At 42.3% G+C, this 13,884-nt stretch overlaps 1 protein-coding gene across 1 annotated transcript in view; it reads left to right on the plus strand.

Moving 5' to 3' along the window:
* The window catches only part of FRMPD3 (FERM and PDZ domain containing 3), a 304,332-nt gene that overhangs the window by 199,471 nt on the left and 90,977 nt on the right, over window positions 1-13,884 (plus strand). The window contains exons 7-9 of the mRNA XM_075259354.1: window positions 5,496-5,600; window positions 12,414-12,530; window positions 12,878-13,009. Coding sequence (XP_075115455.1) covers window positions 5,496-5,600; window positions 12,414-12,530; window positions 12,878-13,009 — 354 coding nt within the window. The remainder of the gene's footprint in view (window positions 1-5,495; window positions 5,601-12,413; window positions 12,531-12,877; window positions 13,010-13,884) is intronic.

The following is a 13,884-nucleotide window of genomic DNA, read 5'->3' on the forward strand; positions in this document are numbered from 1 at the left end:
GAATCTTGTTAAAGTTGAGGGCCACATGGATTCCACTCAGTATCAGCAGATTCTTGAGAATAATGTTCAAGAATCAGTGACGAAGTTGAAGTTACGCCGGGGATAGATATTTCAGCAAGACAATGATCCAAAACACCGCTCCAAATCCTCAGGCATTCATGCAGAGGAACAAGTACAATGTTCTGGAATGGCCATCCCAGTCCCCAGACCTGAATATCATTGAACATCTGTGGGATGATTTGAAGCGGGCTGTCCATGCTCGGCGACCATCAAACTTAACTGAACTTGAATTGTTTTGTAAAGAGGAATGGTCCAAAATCCCTTCATCCAGGATCCAGGAACTGATTAAAAGCTACAGGAAGCGACTAGAGGCTGTTATCTTTGCAAAAGGAGGATCCACTAAATATTAATGTCACTTTTCTGTTGAGGTGCCCATACTTTTGCACTGGTCAAATTTTGGTTTAATGCGTATTGCACATTTTCTGTTAGTACAATAAACCTCATTCCAATCCTGAAATATTACTGTGTCCATCAGTTATTAGATATATCAAACTGAAATGGCTGCTGCAAACACCAAAATATTTAGAACTAAAAATGATTAAGATTAATAGGGGTGCCCAAACTTTTTTATAGGACTGTACATTTAAAAAATTCTACACCGCCTAAGACCGTGGCCTCGATGTGGGAGTTTTTCTACGCTGGGTACAAGAGGGAACATTTTGGGCCCTGCTGGCTGTGGCCTGGCTTCGGTGAAGCAGCTGTCCTCTGCCTCTCGACATGTCTCTGCCTCTAGCCACCCTCTTTGGTGCTGCACTTCCCTCCACATCTCCACTGCTCTCCCCGCTTGACATCCGCCCTGTCTAGGTCGGGTCAGTGGCCTCATCGTCCACCACCTCCTCTTCCAAATCCTCCGACGGTTCCTCCTCCTCCTCTTGCGCAACGACGACAGCAAAAGGCTGCCCCGATGGCAGCTGTGTCTTGTCATCGTCGTCACTGAGGGACAATTGCTGGTCAACAACAACAATAGGAGATAACGGATGCTCTAGTGTTTGTGCATCAGGGAACTCATCTGTTACCTCTGGTGATTCAGGACGTGGTGGGACAGAGAAAGGGACGGTGAATGGAGCCGAAAACAGCTCCTGGGAGGTGGGAAAGGTGGGATTAGGTTGCTGGGAAGATTGGGCATGTTGTGAGGAAGGAGGATCAGACTGTTGGGTAGGAGGAGGAGTTGTGGTAGAGGCTGACTGGCTGGTGGAGAATGTGCTGGAAGCATTGTCCGCCAGCCATTGTAACACCTCTTCCTGGTGCTCGGGCCTACTTAGGTTTGTACCCTGCAGCCTACTCAATGTGGTCATCAAGCCAGGGACTGTGGGGAAGCTCAATGCTTGCTGCCGCAGAGCTGTAGGCACAGTAGACGTTGGTTGAACGCAACCTTGCTCAACATCTGCATTTCCTCGCCCCTGTCCTCGTCCTTGTCCCCTTGCGCTAGCCTTGCGCATTTTGGATGTACTATTCCCTTTTTGATGGTCTATACAGCACAAAGAAAAGCTGTTTTCCAGCTCTATATGAACTTGTAAATGCAGTGGATTGCTCCAATTTTTCAAGAAACAACAAAATTCAAGGTTTTTTATCAGCTATATGAACCTGTAAATGCAGTGGATTGCTGCAATTTTTCAAGAAACAACAAAATTCAAGGTTTTTACCAGTTATATGAACTTATAAATACAGTGGATTGCTGCAATTTTTCAGGTTCCTCCAAAATTCAAGGTTTTTTTCAGCTATATAAACTTGTATATACAGTGGATTGCTGCAATTTTTCAAGAAACAACAAAATTCAAGGTTTTTATCAACTATATGAACTTGTAAATGCAGTGGATTGCAGCAATTCTTCAAGAAACAATAAAATTCCAGTTTTTTTTATCAGCTATATGAACTTGTAAATGCAGTGGATTGCTGCAATTTTTCAGCCCCCCCCATTCGAGGTTTTTTTGAGCTATATGAACCTGTAAATGCAGTGGATTGCTGCATTTTTTCAAGAAACAACAAAATTCAAGGTTTTTATCAGCTATATGAACTTGTAAATGCAGTGGATTGCTGCAATTTTTCAAGAAACAACAAAATTCAAGGTTTTTATCAGCTATATGAACTTGTAAATGTGTAAATGCAGTGGACTGCTGCATTTTTTTCTGGCCCCCAAAAAATTAAAGGCTTTTTTCAGCTCTATATGAACTAGTCACTGCTGTGGATTCTGGCTATTCTGTGTGCGGACAGCCAAAAGCTGTTTCTCTGCTATATATGAACTTGTAACTGTTCTGTATCCCTGTTTTCCACTGTCCAGGGAAAGCTGGACTGATGTCCCTACAGTGAATAGCTCTGAGAAGAGCTGTTGGTTTTCTTCTTTAGTTCTACCCTGCCTATCTGAAGCTAATCGCTATCTAGCCCTCAGCAGATGTCTTTCTCTCCCTATCTCTGATCGCAAAAATTGCGAATTGGGCGGCAGCCGTTCTTATAAATGGGAGGTCACATGTTTTCAGCAGCCAATGGTTTTTTTCAATTTTTTTAACTGCCTCCGTTGTCGTAGTTCCTGTCCCACCTCCCCTGCACAGTTATTGGTGCAAAAAAGCGCCAAGGAAGGTGGGAGGGGATACGAATTTTTACTGCGTTTGCCGCGTGGTATTCGATTGGAATATGGCCCAGCTCCTGGCACTCCCAGCAAATGACAGTCCTTCTCCCCTGTGTCACTACCTTATCCTGGGGAGCCCGAGTTATTTTGGCCCTCTGGACCTTCGGAGCTTGTGGGATCTGGGGCCGCTCCTTCTTAAGGGACTGTGTAGCCAAGTATCGCTCCATCAACCCCACCAATGCATTGGCGCTACTCGGGTCTCCATGCCCCACCCACTGCTGGATCTTACCCGGTAGAGATCTCAGGTACCGGTCCATGACGACCCGCTCCACAATCTGCGCTGGGGTCAATGTCTCTGGCTGGAGCCACTTACGGACAAGTTGTACAAGGTGGTGCATTTGTGCCCTTGGTGGTAACGCCTCCTGGTATTCCCAATCATGGACTCTTTGAGCCCGGACATTCTGATCCACACCCAGTCGGGCAAGGATCTCTGCCTTCACGCGCTGGTAATCAATGCATCCTGTTCACTCAGGCCAAAATACGCTTGCTGGGGCTCAGCAAATAAGAAAGGAGCCAACACCTCTGGCCAGAGCTGCGGTGGAAGCCTCTCATGGGTGGCCACTCTTTCAAACCCAGACAGATAGGCCTCTGACGTCATCTTGGTCAATGCTTTACGGACCTCTTTCCTAGCATCCCACTCTGGCTTTGCTGGGTCGGCCTTTTGCTGAACAGCAAGCAACATGGACATCTGCTTGGCCAAAAGTTGGTTGGTATCCTGTTGTGCTGCATTAGCTTGCTGCTGCTGCTGACAGGCCTCTGCATGCCTCTGCGGTAACAGCTTGTAAGTCTCTTGCTGCTGCTGATTAGCCAGTATCAGCTGTTTCACAATCTCCTCCATAGCTGTGGCTTTCTATTTCAGCTTGTGTATGTCTCACTGCACTTATGCCCGCATCTGAAGCACCATATGTGGGGAACCGCTCAGGTAGATGCTCGGTAGCAGTGCAGGAAACAGGGACAAAGACACTGGGTTGCACACAAGTTCAGGCTTTTATTCACTTGCAGTGCATTAATTGCCTTTGCAAAGGCACAAATAAACAAAACAAAAACCCTTCTCGGCTGAGAACTAAACTAAACACAAACAAACTTTTCCCTGTCTATACAGGAGCCTTGCTACCAGACTCCCACCTTGGCAACAACAATGGGTGGCACAGTACCTGCTCTGTAGATTTGGTCTTGACAGGTCAGCTCTGTCAGTGTGGTGCCATACTTCCCAGTCCTCACACACAGACTATTATCAGGCCTTGAATAGTCAGCTGACCTCCCTGGTTTGGGTCTTTACCATACACCCTTGAGGTGCCTGGCTGGAATGTACCTGTCTTCCCAGACCACACTCTTCACTCTCTCACACCCCATATATCTCACATACTAGTAACCCTAATGTGAAGCATACAAGGGTTAATGTGAGGGCATGAGGGGGTTAATTGCTATTAATGTGAGGCACATGGAGTTACTAAAACTAAATTAATAATCCCAAATGCCTGACATTAATAGGCATAGTGATGCAAGCAAGTACCTGTGTTTTCTTTTCTTTACTTTCACTTTGCTGAGCATTCCATTCCTCCTTCTCTTCTGTGCACTATGCAGATGGCAGGAGATCAGAAGGGGTCCAATCTTCTGTATAGCGATAAGCCCCGCCTCCTGGAGCAGTCAGAGAAGGGGGAGGGATAAAGCGTCCTGAGAGCGCTGAATAGAGCTTCCTCGATCAATAGCTGCAGCTCCAGCGCTGGCTGCTGTCTATTAGCTGATGCTGCAGGTACACAGTGTCCTTCCATCATATACTTTCCCTATATTAATAGGGAAAGTATTCTACTGACAGGGGACCTGCAAGGGCTGGCCCAGAGTATAGTGAAATCTAAGGTCAATTCATTCATTTTGCCACAGCACAAACACAGATAATGCATTAATAAATCAGCCCCAATATCTGTAGCATATTGAAGATATAGTTATAGAAAGGTTCAGCACACTGTCCCACGTGGCTCCGCCCACTGACAAGTCTGATGATAGCCTAGTGAACTAAAGGACCTGTGATAATGTCATCACAGGTTCTTTAGCTGATTTGAAATTCGGCATCTATCTAGGTCCTAGATAGATGCAGAATTGCAAGTCTTTAAAGGACCTTTGATGACATCATCACAGGTGATGACATCAACACAGGTCCTTTAACTTTAATAAAGTTTAGGTAAAAAAAAAAAAAAGCCCTGCGGCTGCCGCCCCGTCCGAGAGTGCCACCTGAAGCGGCTGCCTCCCCTCGCCTCATAAGAGGTGCGGCCCTGTAATACATAATACCTATAATAGAAAGAAATATTTGGGATTATTTATCATTTGCTGCTTTTTTGTGCCTTTTTTTGGTGTGTTTGTTTTGATGCCTTATGCTTAATTTTCTAAAAAGGGAAATTGTGCCATAAATTTTGCTTAAAATCCACCTGGAAATTGTAATTCTAATGTTGTAGGTTTTTATTCCACCTTCTTACGTCTTTTATTACAAAAACGGCACATCATAAATTCATCATAAAAGGCTACTACAGATAAACCACATTCACTTTACTAAAAAAAAAAAAAAAAAAAAAAAAAAAGAAAAGTTATGAGCCTTATGTAAAAGTCTTTAATACAGGCACAATGATAACTTTCCCACACAAAATAAAACTTAAAAAAGGGACAGAACAATAAGAACAATGATAAATGCCCCACCATGACTCTTCTTGCTACTCAATGTCCATCCAGCTATTTCAACGTAAAACAAGTGTATAATTTATTCTCTTTTAACCATGTTCCCTACAACTGTGTAAGGCATAGGCATTTCTTTTTCTTGTAGTCTCCAAAATCTGCGTTTATAAGTGCAGCTAAGAAGGAGAAACTACGCTCCAACCCAGGAAGAGTACGATTTTCTGAACTTGTGACTGTGGGAGATACAGATGCAGTAAGTTATACATTTTTTATGGGTCTAAAGTATCAGTTGTTTTAATTTACACATGACTTGTATAGTTTGCAGAATTTTTATATTGTGTTTTTTGTTAGTTCCCCAACCATCAGAACACAATTATTATGGGGATATAGAAAAGATGCATAATGGCGGAATGGAAACAAGTTGTACATTCCTCAAAGAGCAGTGGCATAACTAGGAATGGCAGTGCCCCGTAGTGAACACCCATGAGCAAATATTATACTCTGGGATCTTTCAGACCCCAGAGTATAAATAATCGGAGACCGAGGGGGGGATACCAACATAAAAAACCTCTGTTACTTACCTATCCCCGGATCCGCTGCATTCCTCGGTGGTGTCGGCCATCTTCAATGACATCCAGGACGTCACATGACCCGGGACGCAGGCCCGGGTCATGTGACGTCAGGGACATCACAGAAGGAGGCCCGAAGCCTGACTGGAGCTGGAAGAGGTAAATAACAGTGTGTTTTATGTTCACTTACCTCTCCTGGGCCTCCGATCATTATACTAGGGGGTCTGAAAAGAAAGTAAATAGGGCCGTTACCGGCTGGAGTAACTCCGGTAATGGCCTATTAAGAAAAAAAATGCAGCGGTAGCAGCTGTCGCCAAGCCCCTAATGTCCCTGGCCCTGTGGCAGCTGCTACCGCTGCTACCCTGGTAGTTACGCCCCTGTCAAAGAGGACTGACCACCTGACTGCAGAAAGCCTAATTAGAATATCAGAAGCTAAAACTAAGGGTCCATTCACATGGAGTAAAATGTTGAAGAATTTGGTGTGGAATTTCAGCACTGAAATAAAAGACCTCCATTGACTTCAATGGGTTCCTTTTTCAGCTAGCAGAATGGGAGGCTTTTTTCCAGCACTGAAATTCCACACCAAATTCCTCACCATTTTGCTCTGTGTTAATGGACCCTAACAGCACCAATGGTGGAGGCTAGAGCAGGAATGGTGTGAGCTAGTAATTCCATCTGCATCAGAACCAGTGAAGCATCACCCACTTAACCACTTCCGGACCGCCCATAGACTATATACGTCCGGGAAGTGGTTGTCTAGTTCTAACAGGACATACCAGTTCGTCCAGTCAGAACACAGCAGCTGCACAGAGATCGTGCAGCTGATTTCAATGGGAGCCGGCTGTAACTTCAGCCGGAGCTCTCAGAGAGATAGCAGGGAAGATTTATTCCCTTCCCTGCTATCTCGATCGCTGTGTATACAGCTACTGGGTTATTATAGCCCCACCCCCAACGACACCATACAAAATAAAAATTACCATAACGGAGAGGAAAAACTATATTATTTTTTTTTCAAATGTGTTTTAATTTTTTTTTATATCCAGGAAAATATAAAAAAAATAGGAGGGAAATTGTGTCTGGTTTTCAATTTATTATTTTTTTTTAATTTAATAACACAAAGTGTCACTGAAAAACTTTATAATATAGTAAGATCTGATGGCTGTTTCCATCCCTGATTATCCTGGTTGATCTTGTTTAGTAATGAGGCCAGCTCAGTATGAGGATCTTCTATGTTAGGTTGTCCATGCCCACTAATGTGCATGAAGACTCTGTTTTATTTAGCATGCTCAGAAAATACAAAACAACTGTGAGGATACACAATAAAAAAAAGTAAAGAGAAGTTATTTTATTAAAAATAAATTAGCATTTTGTTTTCATTATCAAACAAACAAGGAGAAGCATCGGCAAAGGTGACTACTGGTTTCTTTAATGACTTCAGTACCGGGCCAATTTGTGGTCCAGGACCTGACACATTTTAGGTTTATTTTGTATGTGCGGTTTTGAGGGCTGTAACATTTTTCTCGTATTTCTCAGTCAACTAATTTTTGCGTCTTTTTTCGGGGACACGTAGGGCTTTATTTTTATGTTATCTTTATTTTCGAATGTGTTTTAATTTTTTTTATATCCAGGAAAATATAAACAAAATAGGAGGGAAATTGTGTCTGGTTTTCAATTTATTATTATTTTTTTTATTTAATAACACAAAGTGTCACTAAAAACTTTATAATATAGTTTCTCCTCTCTATTATGGTGATTTTTATTTTGTATGGTGTCGTCGGGGGTGGGGCTATAACCTTTAATAACGGCGTTTTATTAGCGTATTATTTATTTATTTTTTATTATTTTATTTACTTTTTAAAAAAACTTTTTTATTATATTTTTATTTTATTTTTTTTTCCAGATTGTGTCCCCATATGGTGATAAGAGACCTTTGGGGACATCTGATCACTTATTTTTTTGTACTGGAGGCTGATTTCTCCTATAACTGGGGCTGCTACATTTAACCCCAGTTGCAGGAGAAATACAGCCTTCTGCACGCTGTATATACAGCTTACTGAGCTGATCTGGGGTCCTGTAGGACCCAGCAGCTTTTGCAAGACTCTGCTCCTGGTGGATCACGTGTCCGCCGGGTCAGAGGGCAGCTGAATTATGGCAGCGTCCATAGCTGTGTATACAGCGTTCATTGAGCGCTGTATATACAGCAATCGAGAAGGCAGGGAAGGGAATAAATCTTCCCTGTCTTCTCTCTGGGAGCTCTGGCTGAAGTTACAGCTGGCTCCCATTGAAAGCAGCTGCACGATCTCTGTGCAGCTGCTGTGTTCTCACTGGACGTACAGGTACGTCCTGTCAGAACTAGGCAACCACTTCCCAGACGTATATAGTCTATGGGCGGTCCGGAAGTGGTTAAGATAGTGTTATGGGAGGCCTCATCAGTTGGTTAAAGTGTTTATGTACACTTTGATCCCTGAGGATCCTTCCCCTGACATCATCTTTAAAGAAACCATATATAAAACACAAGCAGAGGCAAAGGTGACTATAATGGTTTTATTAAATGCTGTGGCAGATGCAAGCAATGAAAACGGAGCAGTCTGCATGCTGAGAAATAGTCTCTCATTTTCATTGCTTAGGCCTTTAATCATTGAGACTTTTCAGCACATTCGACCGTACAATTAAAAAGAAAAAAAAAATCACATTGAAAGCAATAGGTAAAAAAGCCTCCCATTGATTTGTATGGGGAGCGCGCGCATGCCAGCACCCATAGAAATCAATGGGATCTGTTTTATCGCCGCTCACTCTGAACGAGTTTACGTTCAGAATGAGCGGATCGTTTAGTCCGTGTGAAGGCTCCCTGAGCGCGTGTTTACTTCATGTGAATGGACCCTAAGAGTTATTGGGCAATGTGACTTCCAGGAATTTTCTAAAGTAATTACTTTGTGGTGAAGCCAAAGTGACACTCTATTCAGAACATTCATCACCATATACAATGCAATTTAAATTTGGAACAGTTTAAAAAGAGCCATTTTATGTCTCTGCGCTAAGATGATGCAAATCACACGTGGAATGTGATCAGAAGCTGAATGTCTTCCCTGCCTACCTATGCAATTGTTCATGCAGACCATGGGGAGAACCTTACATTGTAATATTGTTAAAGGGGCTCTATCAGCAAAATTATGCCGTATGAGCCCCACATATGCCTGAATAGCCTTTAAAAAGGCTATTCAGGCACAGCTAATCCTGTTTTAAAAGCTCCCCCTGTTTTTTAAATAATACCCTAAAAATGATTATTAAAATCATACTTACCTGTGCACGGTGGGTGGTTCCTGCACTGGTGGACATCATCTTGCTGGCACGCCTTTCTCTGTGTCTTCTTCCAGCGACGTCCTCCTGGGCTCGCTCTTCCCTGCCTCCATCTTCTTTTCTTCTGGAACGAAGAAGTTTGTGAGCGTGGAAGAAGGCGTGCCAGCAAGATGACGTCCACCAGTGCATGAACCGCCCACCGTGCACAGGTAAGTATGATTTTAATAATCATTTTTAGGGTATTATTTAAAAAACAGGGGGAGCTTTTAAAACATGATTAGTGGTGCCTGAACAGCCTTTTTAATAGCCGCTTCTCCACTGACACTTACAGATCTAGACTATGGCCCAGTGTTTTTCGTTGCAGATTTTGATGCTGGTTTTTTTTAGCCAAAGTCAGGAGTGGATTTAACAGAAGGGCAACGTTCAAGTGCTTCCTTCTTATTTTAGGGCTAGTTCACACGTGAACTGCCCGCGCGGGTTTTGACACAGAGAGAGACGCGGCGAGCCGCGTCTCTCTCTTGTCAAAACTCACCCGCCGCGACCATCGCGGTCGCGGCTTTCACCTCCGCTGTCGGCTCAAATGAATGAGCCAACATGGAGGGTGCTGCAGCCGGGCGGAAGCCGTGCGGCGCAGCCCGCGCGGCTTCCGCCTGAAGAAAGAGCATGTCGCTTCTTTTCTCCGCTAGCAGCAGCCCGCCGCTAGCGGAGAAAAGAAGCCCGGCGGTCTCCATAGACCACCATTATAAGGGGAGGTTTTGGACGCGAAATCTGCTGTCAAAAACCTCCCCTTATACTCACGTGTGAACTAGCCCTTACAATGCTTTTGTAGCCACTCAACGGAAGCCACGGAACATCACCGATATTCCCCACCCTCCACCCTATCATACTTACGTGACCTCCCTTCTTGGATGGCTTCTCCTCTTCTTTAACTCTGCCGGGGTAAACCCAGGCCAGAGATGCCTCGGACACATTCGCAGTAGAGATGGCACTCCTCGTCAACAGGGGTTGCCATCTTTATTGCGCAGGTGTCAGAGTCACCTCCGGCATGCGCATGCGTCAGCAGAATCAAACAAGAGGAGGACACGTCCAAGAAGGGAAGTTTGGAGAGAAAGAGATGCAAGTATGATGGGATGGACGAATGAGCTGAGTTAGTTGGGAAGGGCCAGTAGCGGGCGAGATATCTAGGGAGACAGGGAGGGGGTGTGAGAGAAGAAGGGGGGAAAGAGCATTAGCTAAGACAGCAGGAAGCTACACCATGTAAATAAATGCAGAGGGTGCCAGGAGATCCAAGGTAATCACAGAAATCAATCAAAACACTACTAAAGGAATTTGGGTGCCCTTATTAACCCATTAGCAGCACTAACAGACCTTTTAAAAAAATAAAAAAGTTTTTTTGCCTGGAAAAAAATTTGTTCACACAGAGTTTTTTGCAAGAGAAAGCATGTGGGAGGTCAATGTGAATAATAGTATAAATATGTAGGACTGAATGTAAGAACAACAGTAATATCTAAAAAGCTGTAAGTAGTACAATGTCAACAGAACCAAAGTTGAATCATAATGAAAGATCAGCCATAACATGTAATGACAATGCTAGATAATAAATACAACCAAGTCCAGTAAAAGAGTACCGATGTAAAACTAAATCATGGAGAAACCTACCACACGCAGATGCATCTCTCCATGATTTATTGGGAGTGTAGTAGGATGTAGGGCACAAGAGAAGAATCAAAGCAGGAGGGTAGACTAGGGTGGAAGAGGTAATACGCTGAATTTGTTGTGTTATTTGAAACCAGTAGCCTTTTATCTTAGGGCATGACCACCAGATGTGGAGGGCGGTACCTTTTTCTGTTTTCTTTTTCTGATGCTAGTTTGTGAAAATGTAGCCAAACCGGGGTACGGTGCCACCTCGCCAGGAGCTTGAAGTGTGACTTTTGTTGTCTCACACAATTGGAGAAACCATGGGATGCCTGTAAGATTGATGAGATTGGTATCCTTGTTATAATTGTCTCTTTGTATTGTGAAGATTTTATCTTTTGATTCCTAATAAAATTATACATTTTTTAAATTTTTTTTGGTGATGCTGTCTGTTGATATAGTTTTTTCTCTCCATTGTGAATTCACCTTCATTGTGCCTTGCTGATTTTTTGGTGATTCTGTCTGTTGATATAGTTTTTTCTCTCCATTGTGAATTCACCTTCATTGTGCCTTGTTGCATTTGTATACGGTATATAATTTAGAGTTTTTTGCAAGCTGAAAAAATATGCTTTTTACATGATGCTGTTTTTATTTGTTGTGGTTTCTGCTTTATTGCAGCAGTTTTTTTTCTCCAGCACACTGTATGCACCTGGAAGCTTCCGTTTTAAAAACGCTTGCGCATCTTGAAGCAGTTTTTTTGGGGAAAAAAGTGACTTTTTTCCACCTCCCTTTGATTTCAATGGGTTTTTCAAGGCAGAATCTGCCTGAAGATAGGTCATGTCACTGAATTTTTTTTTCCTCTAGCTGAAAAAATCAGCTGGAAGAAAAAAACTGCTACTGACTCCCATTGAAATCATTGAGAGGTATTTTTTGAGGTGGATTTTGAGAATTCCGCTTCAAAATCACCCTGTAAAAAACTCAGTGTGAACATACGTGGCGTTAACGCGGTGCTATTTTGCGGTGGCGTTGACCGGCGTTAACGCGGCGTATACGCGGCGTTAATGCGGCGCTAAGCGGCGTTAACGCGGCGCTATGTGCAAAAATAAGCCCAAAAAACGCCAGCATTACTCAGTGTGAATACAGCCTTAAGAAGTACACTTTGTCCTGCAAATATTAAGCACCATATGGCTCTGTGAATGGAAAAAAATAAAAAATTATGGGGTTTGGAAGGAAGGGACCCAAAAAAGAAAATCCAAAAACGCCTGCAGTGGGTAGGGGTTAAATATGATAACCTATCCTTTGAATCAATATTTGATAAGTGGAGGTCCAACATTCAGTAATCCCTTAGATCAGCTTTCACAGGCTGGTGACATTACAGTCATTCGTCACCTGACTGCTTCACAGCTCACTCCCATTGTTATAACCATGTCAACCCTTAACCAACATATTTCAATGATTACAATATTTTTAGCAATATTGTAAATAGATTTAGTAAATATTAGATAATAATATTATTTTAGCAGGTTTTTAATATGGTCTCCTTTTTGTTTTGTTTTTTTGATTAGGACATGTTGAAAATGAAAGATTCCCCCCCTCTTCTGCTCATACCTAATGTACTGAAAGTCTTTTTGGAGAATGGACAAATCAAATCGTTTACCTTTGATGGAAGAACCACAGTAAAGGCAAGATTTCTAGAATTCTGAAAACTGTGCAACAAGTATAAGTATTTCTTTTCCATATAAATAACTGCAAAAATTTCAAAAATAGGCCTATTTACTAAAACTGCCTTTATGCTACAATGTATACCAGACTTCTGGCATAAACTACTATACATCTGTAGAGTCCTAGCAGCTCCATGTCAAAAGCGCTGCCAGAAGTGGAATATGCTAAATGTTGCAAATTTCTCAACATAAAACCTCAACAATTCATAAATTGTGACTTTTTTTTAACTACAAAAACAGCATATCGGGTGTCATAAATTTCCCCACTGTGCCTATGACTGTTTCTGATCCAGTTTTTTTCTTTACAGGATGTCATGGTCACCCTTCAGGATCGACTTTCCCTTCGTCACCGTGATCATTTTTCTCTTGTTCTTGAGTATACTGCATCAGATCAAACCCAGAAATATTTATTGCTTCAAGACAAGCAACCACTAGCTCATGTGAGAACTGGGAGTAGATTACATTTTTAATGCTTGTGCTTGCATATATTGTTGACTTCTAGCTGGCTAGCCTTTGCTGAACATGATATGCTGCCCCTGATAAAGTTAATATCCACCAATAATATTTAAAGCACTCATACACAGCAAATGAAAGAAATTTTTTGAGAGAAGTCCTCAGTAGTTTATACCTTTTTTAATGGCTAACTTAAAAAGTTTTTTGATGACATATCGAGCTTTCGAGACTCTATAGAGGTCTCTTCATCAGGATGGTCAGGATGGCTAACACAGTACAAGGATATTTTTTCTCATACACAGCATACATTCTGAGCTGTCATTTATTTGCAGCTGTCTGCAACCTACTTGTTAACTACAAAGAGTTAAGACTTAAGGCTGGAGCCACAGTACGATTTTGGTCATAACTACTGTCACAATAACAAAGATTGCCAGTTCACCTGGCATTTCCTTCACTCATCTTATCGAATGGAGTTATATTGTAACCCCAACTTCAAGTTGCAAAAGTCAAACACTATTCAACTGTAAGTTGCAGTCGTGGCACTCCCAAGGTTGTTCACTAAGATGAGTGAAGGAATAGTAAGCTGTGGCCTTATATATATATTATTTTATGTAATATCTGCAAAAATATTAACAAAAAAGGAGGTGAAATATGTCTGTTTTTCACATTTTTCATATTTTTTTTAGTAACTCAAAGTGCTACTAAAACATTTAAAAAAATAGTTTTGCCTTTCCCTTATGGTACATTTTCATAGGAAACACATGTTGTATTGCCAGGGTGGGGCTAGAACTTGTCGCTTGTAGTACAGTTTGTTTGTTTTTTGTATATATACCAAACCTATTTCTTAAACTGTAGCTTTTGT

This window comes from Leptodactylus fuscus, chromosome 11, assembly GCF_031893055.1.
Source record: "Leptodactylus fuscus isolate aLepFus1 chromosome 11, aLepFus1.hap2, whole genome shotgun sequence".
Classification (NCBI taxonomy): domain Eukaryota; kingdom Metazoa; phylum Chordata; class Amphibia; order Anura; family Leptodactylidae; genus Leptodactylus; species Leptodactylus fuscus.